Source organism: Pundamilia nyererei, unplaced genomic scaffold (genome assembly GCF_000239375.1).
Source record: "Pundamilia nyererei isolate P.nyererei 1_Seehausen unplaced genomic scaffold, PunNye1.0 scaffold01092, whole genome shotgun sequence".
In the NCBI taxonomy this organism is placed as follows: Eukaryota; Metazoa; Chordata; class Actinopteri; order Cichliformes; family Cichlidae; genus Pundamilia; species Pundamilia nyererei.
Window position 1 is genome coordinate 2494 of NW_005188493.1, and position 17210 is coordinate 19703.

The 17210-nt window shown below is 36.1% G+C and overlaps 2 protein-coding genes across 2 annotated transcripts in view; both read right to left on the bottom strand.

The window, feature by feature from the left end:
- Nucleotides 1-2783: 2783 nt before the first annotated feature.
- LOC102211779 (major histocompatibility complex class I-related gene protein-like) lies at nucleotides 2784-10894 on the bottom strand. The gene is made up of 7 exons (XM_005755233.1): nucleotides 10645-10894; nucleotides 9361-9621; nucleotides 8896-9174; nucleotides 8210-8518; nucleotides 7311-7409; nucleotides 5194-5222; nucleotides 2784-4817 (listed from the first exon to the last, which is right to left on the bottom strand). Exons 1-6 carry the CDS (start codon nucleotides 10688-10690, stop codon nucleotides 5206-5208), a joined length of 1011 nt encoding a protein of 336 aa, XP_005755290.1. The 5' UTR covers nucleotides 10691-10894; the 3' UTR covers nucleotides 2784-4817; nucleotides 5194-5205.
- Nucleotides 10895-14514: 3620 nt separating this feature from the next.
- LOC102212055 (zinc-alpha-2-glycoprotein-like) overlaps nucleotides 14515-17210 on the bottom strand; it is a 6083-nt gene continuing 3387 nt past the window's right edge. The window contains exons 5-6 of the mRNA XM_013908086.1: nucleotides 16519-16626; nucleotides 14515-14567 (exon numbers count right to left, since the gene is read on the bottom strand). Of these exons, the coding sequence (XP_013763540.1) occupies nucleotides 14515-14567; nucleotides 16519-16626 (161 nt within the window). The remainder of the gene's footprint in view (nucleotides 14568-16518; nucleotides 16627-17210) is intronic.

The following is a 17210-nucleotide window of genomic DNA, read 5'->3' on the forward strand; positions in this document are numbered from 1 at the left end:
CTGAAACTCCTGAAATCCCTCAATCAAGAGTTCTTGCTCTGCTGCCGAAAAATACTGAGCGCGCTCCTTCGACATTTTCGCCGACCAATCAAAGGGTTGCCGATCAATGTTTCTACTATCGATGCGTAGCCCCTGTTAAGCCACCCAGTGATCTCACATTACTTCATCCAGCTCAACAACAGGTGTGTTCGGAGAACCGGAATCGCGAGCTCAAAGTTAGCGCGATGATTTGATCTTGGATGTAGTAAGCGAGGTACGAAGAACGGACCCAGATGTCTGTGTTTCTAGCTTTGCTCCTCCTGTCTCGTTAGGTCTCATTCCTCCCAGCTGTGTTCCCCTTCTGTGTCTCATTCCCTCATTATCCCTCTGTGTATTTAAGTCTGCGTGTCTACCCCTGTATTTCTGCTCTGTGTTTCTCCATGTTCCAAGGTTTCATGGCTCAGGTTTTCATGTTTCAAGTTTCTTGTTGCAGGTTTTTGTTCTTTTCATTGTTATTTTGTAGCTGTTCCCAGTTTAGGTTTTTGTTAGTATAGTTCCCTGCAATGCTCCTCTTTGGTTTTTATGTTGCCTTTCATTGTTAATAAATTTGATCACATCTACACTATTGTCCGTGCCTGCGTTTGGGTCCAAATTCTCCTCCTCCAGACAATTTGCCACGCAGATTGTGACAATCCTATCCTATACATGTATTTTTTAAGGGGACAGTGCTCCAAGAAACTCAAGCTGATGGAAAAGAGCTCAGTTGGCTTAAATGAATTTTGTTAAATTATTCATTTATCAGGCATTTAGAGTGACATGAACATCTTTGAGAAATAAAGATCGGAGTTAATCGAGCTCACAGATTTATTTCATCCAGTTTTCTTCAGCAGGTCTCCTGTTTGTTTAGTTTTTTTTTTCTCAGTTCATAGTTTGCGTGTGTGTAATGTCCCCGATAGTTTCAGTTTACCTTCTCTGCCATATACAGCAAGTGCTGCCAAAGCAAACTCTGACATATGGACATGTAGGCAAGGCAGAAAAAATGCTTACCAATGTATCAAATAACAGTGAATATGGATAGCATAAAAAAGTGTGGTTCGGTTGAAGTGCTTTATGAGTGCTTTAAGTGAAATAAAAACGGTGTGAGCGTGTGTAGGCGTCGTTGTTTTTACAAACCTGATCCAGTCACTCATTTGCACAGAACAGTCAGCCAAACATCAAGTGCAGCTGACTTACTCACCCTCACATGAACAGTGGTTCATCCACATTCTTTCGTCCTTCATCACAGTGTTTTTTGTTTTTGTGAAAGATGAGAAGATAAAACAGATGAACAGAAACAGCTATGTCATCAGTAGAAGTGTAATAATAAGATAACTCTCTCTAAACTCTCTACATTAAAGGGAAGAACGTCATTAGCCCTGAATAGAAGAAAACAGAGGAGGATCCAGTGGTGGGGGAGGAGGTCTCCAAAAATGTAAAATACAGTAATTGAAATTAAAAAAAAAAAAAAAAAACATCTTGAAGACCTGGGTCTGCTCTGTAAACGCTGAGTTTGATAGTAACACATGAACCGATTCCCCACATGATCCCGAATCAGTTAATCTTGCAGCAGATTCTTTGAGGAGGAGGACTAACACCTGCAGTTCAAGATAATTCAGGAACCAGTGGTCCTATAGTCTCTGAAGCTTGTTAGAGTATGTATTATTTGTCACTGCTGTCAGTGCAACATTTGTAGAATAATTATAAAAATCAAAACTTCCACTAAAGTTCAGAACTTAAGCACATAACCAGAATTAAATACCACTTCTGCTCAGTGCTGTGTTCCCAGCTGTGCAATGTAACTTCATTATTTAATAGGAGATAATCTCATAATGCCGCAGCACAAAATGGTGATATTTAAAAAAAATTAAAAATACTCCGCTTCATTACAGTTGTAGATAAAACAAAGAAAACAGTCTGCTTTGATGATGACATTTTCAACTTTCCCACAGCATATCAACCCTGTTTTACCCATATCTGTAAATCTTGTTATAGAGGTAACGTTTACATTTACTGAGATCAGCAGCAGATGGTGAAATATGAGAATCAATAAATATGTAAAAATGACTTCTCTGTCATGGGTTTTACAGCATCATGAATCACAGGTTCTATATTGTTAATGATGGTTAGGTCATTCACTGCATCATTCAGTGAAGGATATTGAAGATGAGAACCCCACGGGGTGTTGTCTCTATTGTCAGTTTGTCATTTTAATGTTGTTTCGGTCTAGAGTGTCATGATACAGAATCAGAGGGTTTGGATTGTTACACATTATCTCATCTCCACAGGGAACACAATTGAAGGTGCTACAGAACATGGTCAAAAATTGTATCATTTACATTATTAATTGCACTTCTTCTCCTGCACTGTGAGAATTATTAGGGTTTATTGCCTTGCTCAAGAGCATAGAGCAAAGATTTTAAAAACTACCTAATGAAACAAGAAGGGATTGAGATGTCCAGGTTTCTAACCTGTGAGGAAGATACAATTGATTGTAAAATAAGATCAACTCAAATAAATCAAGTCAAGCAAGATTTTTTGCTTTTGTCTGTAACTTGCTCCTTGCTTTTGCAGATGCATGTTTTGACCTGTGCAGCTGACACAGTTGGAAACTCACCGACTTACAAACAACTCAGGCATTTACACGTCTTAGTCCTGGCATCAAAACACAAACACACACAAACTCAGATCAGCATTACAGAACACAGAATCACTGTCTCAGAGTTTCCAAATTAAGGGTCATGTTGTGATATTGGAGTGTTAAAGTAACTTCACTGAAAAGTGAGAAATTAGTGCAAATATAAAGAGCAATACATTTATTTATTTCACAAGCAACGCTTACAGAGTGTGTCAGAGTGCATAGGCTCAGTATTTCTGTTGAATCTGTTATGCATGTCAGTGGAATGTTATTGGTGATTGAAATCAGCTTTATTTCATATCTGGTTCCACTAGTGTCGGTTTAACCAATGACTAATTAAAAATTACAGTGGTATGATGAAGCTGTGCAATCAAAGAAAAGAACCTTTAAATAAATATTGGGTTTTTGAACTGCATATAGTGTAAACCAACATATTTACAGAAATCTGCCAATACAAACTAAGGCAGCAGAATTTTATACACAATTTTAAAGATAAAATACATTTTATGAAAGTTCGATGTTATTTGTCCTCGCAGAAGAGGCCAGAGCCACAATATATCATTCACAATGTGCCTATATGTTGTCAATACAAACAAAGGCAGTAAAAAACAACAACAACAAAAAACCCTCTCTAGCTCTCTATGTCATTATTATGACTTTTGAAGCCCCCTAAAGTAGTTGGGTATTCCTGTGTGTTGACAATAAAGATGACACTTGTGAGAATATTTTAAGTTATAAGGTTTTTTGCCACTTTTCATGCTTTTTAAACTATTGTGTTTACAGACGCAATAAGACACACAAAGCTTATTTAAAATAAAAAATCCTTGGTAGAATTTCTTCAAAAGTGAAAGTGCACTTCATGTTTAAGGTAGTAAATCATATTTTTAGTATAATTTAATTATATCTGAGACATGCCAAAGACTTCAGTTTTCCCATAAGAGGTAACTCACTTAGCTGCATTTGTTAATCAGAAGCACACAATGTAAAAAATGTAAACGGAAGTGAAGGCAGGAAATAGTCTTAAATTGAAAGCTTTACAAGTAGGTTGTTTTTTTATGAACTTTAAAGCCCAACTTTAAACACCACTGCATAAAAACTTAATTCTATAAGTTGTTTAGAAACTACTACTGCTGCTGTTTTTCTCTATGCAGTCTCTGTATCCAGAGATTCTTCCATGTTCTCAGGTTGAGAGGTGTTTGTATTGTTTTATTTCCCCTGCTGCTTTCAGCCACAAAATAGACAATGCATATTTAAAAACCCCAACAGCAGCTTCTTCATGCTATACGATTGAACTGGTGCTGACAGTTGATAAATCTGGCTTCAGATTTAACAATGACAGCTCTGACCATTCATTTTGTTTTTTTGGCTTTATTCCATGTAATATGGTTAAAGTGACAATTAAAGTTTTTCTGATTAAGCCAAATATCAATATTTTATCTCCGCACATGGAAAAAAAAAGTGATATGGTGTTACTCCATAGTGCTTGAGCAGCACTAAACCCATACTATCTATGTCCAAAATTCTTTTGACAATTTGAATTTTATTGGTACCACTAATCTTTTTGACTTCCTGAAACACTGTAAATGTTTGGTGTATAATCTACAGCCAACTCTGGATGACATTATAAAGACTGTACAGTGAAAACATTTCACTTTGATTTAGATAAAATGTTTGGGTTTTTTCTTTACATCTAGTTTCACTTTTTGTTTAGTTTTAGTTGCCTATAATAGCCTTTGTGCTCATTGTATGTTTTATATTTAAATTCACAACATGACACTGTGACAAAATAGCATTTTCTTAATGACAAACACAGCAGTGAAGGGCAGAAAGTTTTTTCATCTTAAATAAATATCTAAACAATAAATGGACGAAAAGGAGACGCTTTCTGTTCCAGTCGTGCACCTCAATTCTCCAACGGAGCCTTCTAGCCTAACTTGTTCTGGAGCATGTTGGGTTAGATGTGATCTGTCCCTAAGTTTGGGAGCCAGGAAAAGAACAGTTAAGGAAGTACAGCTGAGTGTCTGACTGACTATCGTATGATTTGACTTATGGATGTGTAACTGGACCTTGGAGTTCATCAGCACATCAGAAGCCCATCTTCAACCCGGCAAAACAGACTTTTCACACATGAGCTCCTTTTTTCTGTTCTTCTGAGACCTCCTCTCTGCAACATAGAATCAATAATTTAAAATTTTAAAAAAGGAATTGATATTTTATTGTTTATATTTTACAATAATAGATGGACTGAGAGAGAATTCTTGTTGCCATTTAGACGATAATTTTAACTTCACTGAAAAGGTTTTTGAATGAGCTATTCAGTTTGGTTGAGAAAACAGCCATTATCACGCAAAGCTTCATGTTTGTGGCAGGAAACTATATTTTTTTTGCATCATTTTAGTGAATTTGATACACCTGAAAGACTTTGTAGTGTATTTAAATTCTATATTCCATTGAGTTGTATTTATCAGTCACTTTTTTAAATTTAGAGGTTGGTTCCCTTGATTTAATAATAATTACAATATATATTAAGTTTTACTTACAAAGAAGATCTACTAGATGACACCTGGAACTAAAAGAAAAAAATCAACAGGAAGTGTCAGTACAGTGTGGGCAAGAATTTGATCAATTACATGGAAATTAAAAGTCTCAAATTTTTTATTGTAGTTTTATTTTGTAGGAAAGAAAAAGAATATCAACCAAAAATCCAGAAAAAGAAAAACATTACCTAAGAGTTATAAATTGATTTGCATGTCATTGAGTGGCACAAGTGATTGATTTCTTACACCCCAGGCAGAATTCTCTCAGAGGACATTGAGGGCAAGATTGTAGACCTGCACAAGGCTGGAATGAGTTATATAACCATCAGCAAGAAGCTTGATGGGAAGGTGACAGGTGTTGGTCTGATTATTCAGAAAATAAAAAAAATATAAAATATAAAACCATCATCCGTTGTCCTTGATCTGGAACTCCATGCAAGATCTTGCTTTATGGGTTAAGGCTGATCATCCCAAAACTATACAGGAGGAGTTGTATAATGACCTGAAGGCAATTAGGACTGCAGTCAACAAGGACACACCTGGTAATGCACAACACCATAATGAACCGGAATCTTGCAGCACCTGCAAGGTTCTGCTGTTATAGAGGTGTAATGATGGTGGTTTAGTTGTGGAAGGAGACAATGAAAAAGATAGTTGTCAGTTGGTTTGAGATATTTGTTGACACATGGGTCTTATCTCCTCCGTACTTCAGAGTCAGACAAATCAGACAACCTGTCCACATTTACATTTATACCTGCTGCTGCTCCACATGTGATACCACATATGGTCATGTTGCTGGGGGTCTCCTTATCTCAACCTCCTCCGAGTTCCAGCTGTGTTTCCACCTGTTCCTCGTTCCCTCTTGTTCCTGCTTGTGTATTTATTGTGCGTGTCTTCCAGTGCTCGTCATTGCACTATAACAATAGTCACCCTCATATATCACTGTGTATCCCATCCGTCAACCTGCCTAGTTTATTTGTATCATCTGTTCGGTTAGTATTCTCCTGGTCAGCCATTTTTGAGTTTATATTTTGTGTGCTGGAGTCTGCATATTGGGTCCATTTCCTGCCTGCCTGCACAGCCTTGTGACATCCTAATCTTGAACTGTGCACATTAGGTTCTTGTTGTAATTACAGAAATTTACACCATTTGTTGGCCCTGTACATGTGCCAAAAGATAGAAATTTTTATATGTGATGTGTGTGTTTTGTGTCTATGCTGTGTGTCAGGGGTCTGTCTCTATACGAGGTTTTTTGTGTACATAGGTGTGCGTTTATGGTGACAGGAAACTCATTCAAACAAGAGGGCACATGTGATGATTCAGAGAAACCTTTGAAGAAAATGCTGTGATCAGATGAAATCAAAATCAGACTCTTTGGCATCACTCCACCTTCCATTTTTGGAGAAAGAGAAATGCTGAGTATAACTCGAAGAACACGCCATCCCCAACAAATTTCGGGTTGCGTTTCTACTATATATACAGGACATCACTGCACTGAGTGCCAATGGACATGGTTGTGTACCATAAAATCTTGGACAAGAACCTCTTTCCCTCACTCAGAACACTGAATATGGGTCATGAGTGCATCTTCCAGCATAGCAATAACACAAAACATAACACCAAGGTAACAAATGAGTGAGTAAAGAATACGCACATTATGGTCATGGAGTGGCCTAGCCAGTCTGCAGAACTGAATCTGTGGAGGGAGCTGAAGCTGAAGAAGCAGCCAAGAAACCAGAAGGATTTAGAAACCAGAGTTTCTGTAAAGTGGAGTGGGCTGAGATGTGTATAAACCTGGTGTTGACAACTCAGGTTTCTCCACCAATTACTATTTTGTATTTTGCTGAATCAAGTTCTAAATTTAATGTAATGTGTTTTTTTTCTGGATTTTTGGTTGATACACTGTCTTGATCCATTTAAAAAAACTAAAACTATTCAGCAGCCATTAGTCATTGTTTTTTGCCAAGTTAAAAGCCAGAGTATAAAAGAAAAGTAGTTTAATTACAAGACCTGTTGTCTTGTACTTGTAAAATAAAAAAGAAGTGCAAATAATTTTGAAATTCCAAACAAGTTCAGTTTTGATGTCTAGAGCATCAGGTCAGCTTATTTGAATAACTCACCTCTCCTCCTTCTATAAACAACAACTCCAACAGCACAGAGGATGAGAAGAACAAGAACAAGTAGAACAGGAACAACCACGGCAACAATGATGTGCTTGTCTGTTCAGTAAAAAACAAGTAAAATGGAGCAGGTTAACAGAAATTCCTTCATTCTGTAGTGCTAATCTAGTTACTCTATAAAACCCATGGCAGTGTAGGATGTAGATCCAGTAGCATATTTATATAATATCTATTTGAGGCTTTAGTTATGTGGTTGTACAGGTGACACTAATATTACACATTTTAACAATAAAATATTCAGAATAAAATATTTGTATTCAATAACAGTTCCCCAGCTGTAAGGCCAAGGATAATGTGTTAATAGACCTCTCTGCATTGAATTGTACTTGTTATTAATCTCTGTCTCTCTTCCACAGCATGTCTTTATCCTGTCTTCCTTCTCTCACCCCAACCGGTCGCAGCAGATGGCTCCGCCCCTCCCTGAGCCTGGTTCTGCTGGAGGTTTCTTCCTGTTAAAAGGGAGTTTTTCCTTCCCACTGTTGCAAAAGTGCTTGCTCATAGAGGGTCATATGATTGTTGGGTTTTTCTCTGTATGGATCATTGTAGGGTCTACCTTACAATATAAACAGTGAGGTGACTGTTGTTTCGATTTTGTGCTCTATAAATACAATTGAATTGAGCTGAATTTAAAATAGTTGTGTGTAAATAGTTAATTTAATTTTAAATTTAAAACAGAGACTTTTATGTGTTTTTTTAACAATATTTTTGGAATCAAACACATAAAGTAGCAGCTATTCTTCTTTGGGTCAGAACAAAAAACAGAGCAAAAAATCCAAACATCACATTATAGACAGTACAGAGAATCAAAAAACAAAGTTAATCAGCTGTTTTTATCTCACCATTTTTTTCCTCCCAGTTTGTTCTGATTACTGTTTTATCCAGTTTGGTGACAATGTGTTCATCACCACCAGAGAGCTGAAACACACACTCGTATCTTCTCCAGTCTTCAGGTGATGAAACATTCAGATCAACACTCATCTGGAAGGTTTCATCATTGTTGGAGAGGATCTCTCCAGGATCCACACCTTCATGAACCTTCTGTCCATCTTTCCTCCAGAACATCACGGCTCTGTCAGGGTAGAAACCTGTAGCGTGGCAGCTGACTGGAGATGAGGGAGTCTTCTGGAGGAGAGAGACTGAAGGATGTTCTTCAGAAAGGGGGGTGGGAATTGAAAACAGATTAAAAACAGGTGAGGAATAAGCCTGATAAGCCTGAGAGACTTCATAAGGAGATATCAAGAAAACTGTTTCATGACTATAACAATAAATAAATTAGTCTACTTTGCAAGTAAAGTTCTTTTAATTCCTAAAATGTATCACCTTCAGCACATAGAGAGACCTGGCACACAGCTAGAATATGAAAATCAAGTCATTTTGGTTTTTTAAAGGCATTAGATAAAAAGGCAGCCTAAATACTATGCCATATTCTTTTTTAAAGGTCACTGTATTATTCAGAAATAAAATACAGCATAACATACAAACTCTTCTACATCCATGAGAAATGCATCAGGTCATGTGAATCTACCTCTTCTCTGCAGGCTGCTTTTCCCAGCGTCCAAGTACTTCTTCAGCCACTGAGGACAAATCCCAGTGAGCGAACTTTTATAATAATTATTTTTAGCTACATCAGCGTTCCATTTCTGTTGGATACTTTCAGCCTCTGGTTTCTGTGCGATCCATTTCAGAGTTTTTAGATCAAATTTAAGAAAGTCTTCTCCATTATGACCATACTGTAACACACCAGCCACTTCTCCAGTATTTTCATCCAATTCACAGCCATCTATCCTCTGTAAAATGTGGAAACCTGAGGAGAGACAAATAGCGATTTCAATGAACAGTACTGTGCAAAAGTCTTGATGGATACTGGTTTCAGTCAAGAAGAAAAAAAAATGTAAATCTTTAATGATTTAAAAATATTTTTACATGATTCATTTTTTCTATAACTTTATATTTATAACCATCAAAGATAAAGTATAAAAAAATACTGTACCTTCACTTCCCCCCTTTAAACTAGAAATCAGCTGTCTGAACTTGTTTGGTTCATCTTCAAAACATTTAATATTGTAGTAGCCCTTCTGCTGTGGGTCATTTTCTAATATTTTCTCTGCCCAGTCGTGTTGTATTTTGAATGTTTTCTGACTGCTGTCACAGTAACCTGTCTGAATGTCATCAACTAACAACACACCCACAAAATCTGGAATGATTGGAATGCCATAGGATCCGGTGACCAAATTCTTCAGTGAGTGTTTCACTGTGAAACAAAAAAATGTTTATACTTTTAATAATTACAACAATTAAACATGAAAACAATTTCAGAAATGTGGTGCATTCAGTTTGATTGTGTTAAAATATTCATAATTTGCAGTAACAAATGACATAATATGAATCTGTAGCAGGAGTCTGTAACTTTTTAATATTAACTTGATAAAGTTGTGTGATCATGCTGATCTGCTTTGCATTTGTTTGAAACCAGCTGAAAGTGATTAAGAATGACCAAAATCGATTCAAAATAAATGTGTATAAACAAATAATAGTAATATCAATATTCTTTATTAAACCTCTTTAACAGTTTATATGTGAGATGAAACACTTTTTTAACACTAACATAAAGTTTGGGTCAAATAGTTCAGCATGGTGGTACATTGGTCAGTGCTGTCCCCTCACAGCAGAAAGGTTACCAGCTAAAATCCCAGCAGAGGGCCTTTCTGTTTGCATGTCTTCACTTGGGCCTGTTTGGGTTTCCTGTGGATCCACCAGCTAACCAATCCTAATTTTACTTCTAGTCCAAAGAAATGCATATTAGATTAACTGGTGATTTTAAACCGTCCATGGATGTGACACAGACAAAATGCTACATGAATGTATGGCTAAAATGTGAATTCTTGTTAAAAGTTCTTTGAGTGCTCAGTAAGACTAGAACAACATTATATAAATGTGAGATGTTTGCCCCTGCAATGTAGCAAAATAAAGACAGAATAAACTAACTGAGAGCTGTGTGAGATTAAAACAGAGAGGGTTTGAGAAAGTTATAAGAACACAATCTTGTGTTATTAAAGATTATTGTGTCCAGTCTTAGATAACAATGACATGTCTTAGATGAAAGTTAAAATACTTTTTAATGTGAAAATAGATGTGATTCTCTCAAAACAAGTATTGTAAATCCTAGAAAATGCAGTTCCTCTCTCTACACTCTGAAACATTAACCAAAACAAAAATGTTGCTTTAGTTCAAATGAGACTGTGATAGAGTATAAAGATTAAAAGGTTTGTCTTACCTGCAAATAAACCGTGGCAAAAGGCAATCAACAAAAATAACTTCATGATTTCTCAATGTTATCCGAAAAGTTGACTCTCTTCATCTGGAAGTAGCGTTTTCTTAGAGTTATATTTATCATTGTTCGAACATTAAGAGACTTCAGGTTCTCTGTCATTAGCTGAAGTGAATATCATAGTGTGTCTTCCTCCTTTTCGTTCTTGCATACAAATCCTACCAAACAGGCTTTTCTGCTTGCTTTTAACCAACTGGTAGGGAGTGGTGCCTTACCTCAAGAAGAAAAAAATAGTTCAGCCTCCTTAAAGCAGTCTCCTTAAACAAACATAGGAAATTAAACATATTTAAGCAGCACTGAAGTCACTTCATTGGCTCCCAGTTCAATTTACTTTCAGTTTACTTTTATGATCCTCCTATTAGTTCATAAAGCTCTCAGTGTTAAAATCCATTTTAACTTTCACTCTACTGAGGTTTTGAAACGGTAATAAAACATGTTCTAATGTTTCATCTTCTCCATAAGTATTATTGTGTTTCTGCCAAATCAGCCTATATGTCACCAGACAGTGGTGTTAAGCAGCCTGGGCTTACTAAAATATATCTGTGTACCTTCCACTAATTTTTACCTGCTGGTTGAACTTCCCTCCTCTGTTGGAAAGCTCAGCTGTCAGCTGCAGCTTAGCAGTTACCCTGGTAACAGACTCTGAACCTAAACTGCTTGCTAGCAGATTTTCATCAATAAACTTTGAGTGTCTCTCTGACTCCTCCTTTCCTGCTGCACCTGAACCAGCTGACTTACAATCTAATCCATTTCCTCATTCATAAAGTCACTACCAAAGAGCAGAGGAGCAAGTTACTGTGCAGAAGTTCACGTTTTTACAAACACTGAAATTCCAGTTAAATGTTACTTTACTAATTTGTATACTTATGAATGCTTTTACAATCAATCAGTTGTCAATAAGCACAGCAATTATGTTATAGATTTATTATGAGCTCAGAAAATCTGAGTAGTCTCCATCTTTCTAACTCTGTAACTCTGTGGACATTAATTCAGCTGACAGAATCTTAGTTTTCTTGCCATGAAATCATTTACTGTATGTTACGCATTGATCACTGATCAATCATTTGTCTCATTAAAATCATTCACAATGAATGAAAAATGCCTGTCAATTGTTGGATCTTGGAGATGATTTAAAAATTTGAGCGACGATGAGGCTCAGATGACTTTAGGACTCTAACACTGAATCAAATGTATTTAAAGTTTTAAATGCAGCCTGCAGACAGTCTATTTTGAACATTTCGTGTTAAAACATGTTCACAGATTGAGATTCAGTCATTAAATTGAAAGACACAGTATCTAAAATTTAGAGCCTGAGCCTGGACATTTTTTCCACCAAAAATCACCTAAATCAGTTTCAGTGGGTCGACCCAGAATTGGATCAACCTGAAGATTAAAAACATTAAATGAGATATAGCCTGTACATTTTACCTCATTTAAAAGAAAATCAATATTAGAAAAAAAATTAAATAAATAAATACACATAAAAAATCACTACTGTATCCTAAGAAAGCATCATGTTATTCTACCTGTCTACACATTTGGAACTCTGGACAACTCTTAGCGAGCATGATTTCATTGTATTTATTTAAAGCTCAGTCAGCGTCAGATCTTGGTTTAAAAATGGCAGCCTCTGGCTTCATTGGGATCCACGTCAGTGTCTTCAGAGCCATGTCAAGAAAGTCTTCTCCATTATAACCACACTGTGAAAAGCCAGTCATCTCACCAGTATTTTGATCCTATTCACAGCCACTTCTCCTCTGTAAAATTATGGAAACCTGACAAGAGAAAGAAAGAAAACAGAGATTGCAGTGAACTATGCATGAGTCACTGCTATATGATTTGATGACTGACACAGTTAATTCGGGATTTCATGATGTTAGCTTTGAAACATAATGTCAGATTGACTTCATGAATGATTGAAATTAGTCTGTTTAACCAGGGAACCACTCTAGAAGAACAACTGGTTTTAGATGGATGAGGGCTCAAATGTGTTTGAATCATTTTGGTTTCGAAACAATCCGAAACCATAGCTGCGGTGACACCTGCTGGCCAATTTAGCTATTGCTGCACCTTGATAACGCTATTCTGTGAAACAATGAAGCAGACAAGCCGTGCACAATTCCAAACAAAGCTACTTATTATACCAGACTGTCAATAATGGTGATCAACACACGTTTTAGAGAAACAAGACAAGATAAAATATTGAGATCGTTAAAAACAAGCTGTGACTATAGCGAACAACATTCCCCACCTGTTAACTTTCATGTTGCTAAAGCAGCTCAATTTATAAAATAGAATATATTGAGAAAGGACTGCTGTGTTTACTGTAAAAAAAACACACATTTTTTATTTTTTTGCCAGCCTTTCTCACAGCCCTCATAGTTTAGATCTGTTTGGTTAATTTTTAAGCTTTTTTTGGCATTTGTGTCATCAGGTCTGTCAGTCAAAGCTATAAGCAACCTCAGGTTTAATTCTAATGATATTAATATATAAATTAATTATATACTTACAAATACATATTTAAATGAAAAGACTAAACATGCTTTCCTTGAGAAAAAAGTAACATTTGTTATATTTGGGCTAATTCTGACCAATTCTGATCATAACAGTCCATTTCATGCACATAATCGTCTGCTGAGCATCCTCTGAACTTTGAACTCTAACTTGTAATATGATGTTTGAGTCTGGAGTTTTGGTTATAGTGAACCTGCCTCTTGTTGTTTTTGATCATTTTGTTGTACATGTACAATCGAAATAAAGGACGAGTCTATTTTATTCTATTCTATGAGATATTTGCACCAGAAGAGTCAGTGGGAATAAAAAGGGGAAAGAATAAAATAAGGTTTAAGAAATAGATCACATGTAATTACTAAATGTGTTTTTCTAGCTTTTCTTTTTACAGTAGCTATTTTCCTTATGGCAGTGTGTTTGAGTAACTGGTTATAGTGCAGATGAAGTCACTTAATGGAGCAAATAACATTTTCTGTTGAGAGCAGGAAGCTCACCCACCAGTTTCTGTCTCTCCTTCTCTCATCTATATAACAGTCATCATTAGAATTACAAATTTATATATTATTTAATGTCCATATAATATTTATATGATTACACTTTAGATTTCTGTGTTCATGTGACTTAATGGTCTAGTATTGTCTTCACAATCCACAGCAAAAATAATAATAAGAGAGGGCATAGTTTTCTTTTACACATGCACATGTAATAAATAGTAGCATCAAAAACATTAACTGTTATTCTCTCCGTCTAGAAAAAAAAATGCCAAAGTCCAGTTAAGGAAACATATTTAACCTGCACACGGGTGTCTGTAGCTCTGAAAAACAACAAATAAATCATATCTACTACAAAATGTTTAACAGCAAGTTAAGAATAACAGCTGCTCCTGATCTGTTCATAAAAAGAACAAATGGTTCACAACAACTTCTTCACCCTTAAATCACAACTGCATTAAAAATGTAAAAGTCTATATTTCAAAGCAGAAGTTGTACAGATGTTTTGTCTTGCAAAATATGAGGAAGAAAAATATAAAATGAACAAAACAGGTGAAGCATTTCCTTTTTTCTTTTAAATGTACAAACTGTGAGAATGATGCTCAGATTTTTATTGTTTTTTTTTTTTTTTTTAAAAAGCTAATAAACAATGGAAATGTCTTCAAATATTAAACAGAAATTATCTTCCACAAAAGTTGAAAATATGCACATTCAAAATCACATATTTTAAACAACATGCATACAACACTGTTTGGATTTTTCTTCCTGGGACTTCTTCAGTTTAAAAGTGAAGAAATCTCTGTCCTCTGTTTGTCTATTTGGTCTCTGGATTCAGTTTCTCAGTCAGTTCAGAGATGCTGTTAGGAGCTGTAAGGCCCAAAACACACTGTTAGTCATCTGATTCTGGACTGGATTTTATGTACAAAATAACAAGTACTGTGTGAACTGCATGTTTCTTCACAAACACATCATAAAAGGAAGGTAAGAAAGAAAAAAATAAACCCACTAATAAAAAGAAAGAAAAAAATTACATCATCAGTAATGAATGTACAAATGGTCCATCTAAACCCCATTTATTCAGAAAGACCTCCACATTATTCCTAAACTCAGGATGTATATCATGGGCCCTTAGCCAAGCTTACACCAATATCCACCTGGACACCACCCTTCAGCTTATTCTTCCTGGTTAGCCAAATGGCCAACTTGGCCTGACCAAAAAGAAAATTAACCAAAACTGCAACTGGTCCAAGAATAAAAGTCTGAACAGAAGAATCCTCCCCAAGCGTATCACACAGAAACCTAAGAAGTTCAAAAACACTCCTAAGTCTGGAAGATTGCAGGAAAACATATAACACAGTTTCAGACAACCCACTGAAAAGGACAACCCTCCCCTTGGTGTGTTCTTTAGCTGGGCCAGGAAACAGTTTGTTGGCAGGGCAACATGGACTCTCCTCCACTGTAAATCTCCTGGTCTATTTGGAAGGGTCTTATAAAAGAGCCTCCACCTGAAAGCTTGTGATAACTGTGAAAGCCTCCTTCCACTGATGCACTGCAGTGTCCCTTAAAGACTCAAAATTCCTCACCTTCACACAGCCATGAGCAAGGCTTCACTGTGCAGCTGACTAAACTGTTCCAGGTGTGGAGTACTCACTAACAGCAACTTCCCTTCCCCTTTCAGCTCTTCAGTGTTCATGGAAACAATCAGCTGAGGAAAAACAGCAGCCACAAGCCACAAGGAGGAGGACACCTTATTAACTATTAGGACCCTGCCTCTATAAGATATCTGACTGACAACTATTTCCACTCTGATAGTTTCTTATGTATTGTCAGTACTAGCCCTTCCCAGTTCTTTTTAATTGCTTACAACTTTCCAAAGCTTAATTTTCAATTAAAGGTGGTGCATTAGAAACTTCTACCCTAGTGACTGGCACTGACAGCAGTGACGTGATCATCTGCCAAAAAATGATTTGTGGTTTTTGCAACTTTTGTGAAACATGCGTCAAATATATTCCTCATAAATGCTATCAAATATAGATGGATGGACTTTTATATAACCTTAATTTATTCATGGAAAAATATCGTTTACATTATAAATGTCTTTTAATAGTGATCTGGCTAAGAGGGCAGCAGAAATTGCAACAAATATAACAATAGTTCTACAAACAAATTTCTAGTGGCCAAAAATTCTATTTACCAATATAAGTAACGACATTACACATTAAAAAAACACATGGAAACATTGGAAATCAGTTTTTGGCAGATTAACCTTTTTTGGCACCGTGAGAGCATTAATCCAGGGTGGTAATGACAACTGCTTTATTCATACTCAAGGCAAACCCAAGGTTCTCACAGCCTATCTGCTTTCCTACTGCTGCCAACAACCTCTTCTACTGTAACTACACCTTCAGAGACCTTCACCTGCTCACGACTCCGCTGCTCTAACAGGCCATGATGCTGCCAGCATTCACAAAACTGATCTGATCATAAAACAAAAACTGTATGTATAACAATGAAAAATGTAAAAGAGAAAAAGTAAAGAAAAGAAAAAAAGAGACTGAAAATGACAAAAATTGGCAGACCCTCCTCGTCCGTGTCAAGAGAGAAAGAAAGTAAGAAAATAAAATGTTATACTTACGAGACATAGGGATGTTTTCTGAAAAATATAATCCAGGTAACAAAGCTTTTACATTTTGAAAAACCATACTGAATGTGATACTGAGTCTTGTGCTGCTCTTATCGCTTTCCCCATGTTTTAACGTACTGCAGTATTAGATTCAGTTTTCCAGTCTTTATATGAATATCAGCTCACCTCTTTTACATCTCTTGTCTTTCTTCCTTTTGTAAACAACAAATCCAACTCCACCAACAAGGATGAGAAGAATAAGAACAACCACAGCAGCAGTGACGGGGATCATCATGGGCCTCTCTGCTCAGGAAAAAAAAAAAGAGTAAAAGATAATCAGATCATAATGGATATACAGTGCATCCTCCCTGTTATCACACTGATTATTAATGCAATGGTAGTGTGATCTATGTGGCAGTAGATGAATGATGTATTTATGTACAAATATGTATGTACAAATATATAGCATTTGCTACATACTTCACAGCATATCTAAAAAATGTTAGACTGTTGATTTAACCTTTTATGGCTTATAGATAATTTTCTCTATGAAAACAAACCCAACCTTAATCAGTGCTAGCACAACTTACAAAAACTTTTGGCTCTAATAAAAACAATAATGAAAATTTGAAATAATGAAAGGGTTTTTTTTCCAATTATCAGGTCAAAGATTTGAAAAAGCCACTTCTTTTGCTAAGTAAATGTCAAGTTCAGATTAACCAATTTAACAATTGGTCAACATTATATGCAGCATTGTTGGCTGCACAGACTTGCTCTCTTTTTCCACTGACTTTTTGCTAGTATATACAGTGGGGCAAAAAAGTATTTAGTCAGCCACCGATTGTGCAAGTTCCCCCACTTAAAATGATGACAGAGGTCAGTAATTT

What these genes read in the sequence shown, in the direction of transcription:
- LOC102211779 (XM_005755233.1), bottom strand. Translation starts at nt 10,690, where the DNA reads ATGAAGTTATTTTTGTTGATTGCCTTTTGCCACGGTTTATTTGCAG. An exon ending in TTGCCACGGTTTATTTGCAG is followed by an intron (nt 9,622 to 10,644) that starts GTAAGACAAACC and finishes TTTGTTTCACAG; the next exon opens with TGAAACACTCACTGAAGAAT. An exon ending in AAGCAGCCTGCAGAGAAGAG is followed by an intron (nt 8,519 to 8,895) that starts GTAGATTCACAT and finishes CCCTTTCTGAAG; the next exon opens with AACATCCTTCAGTCTCTCTC.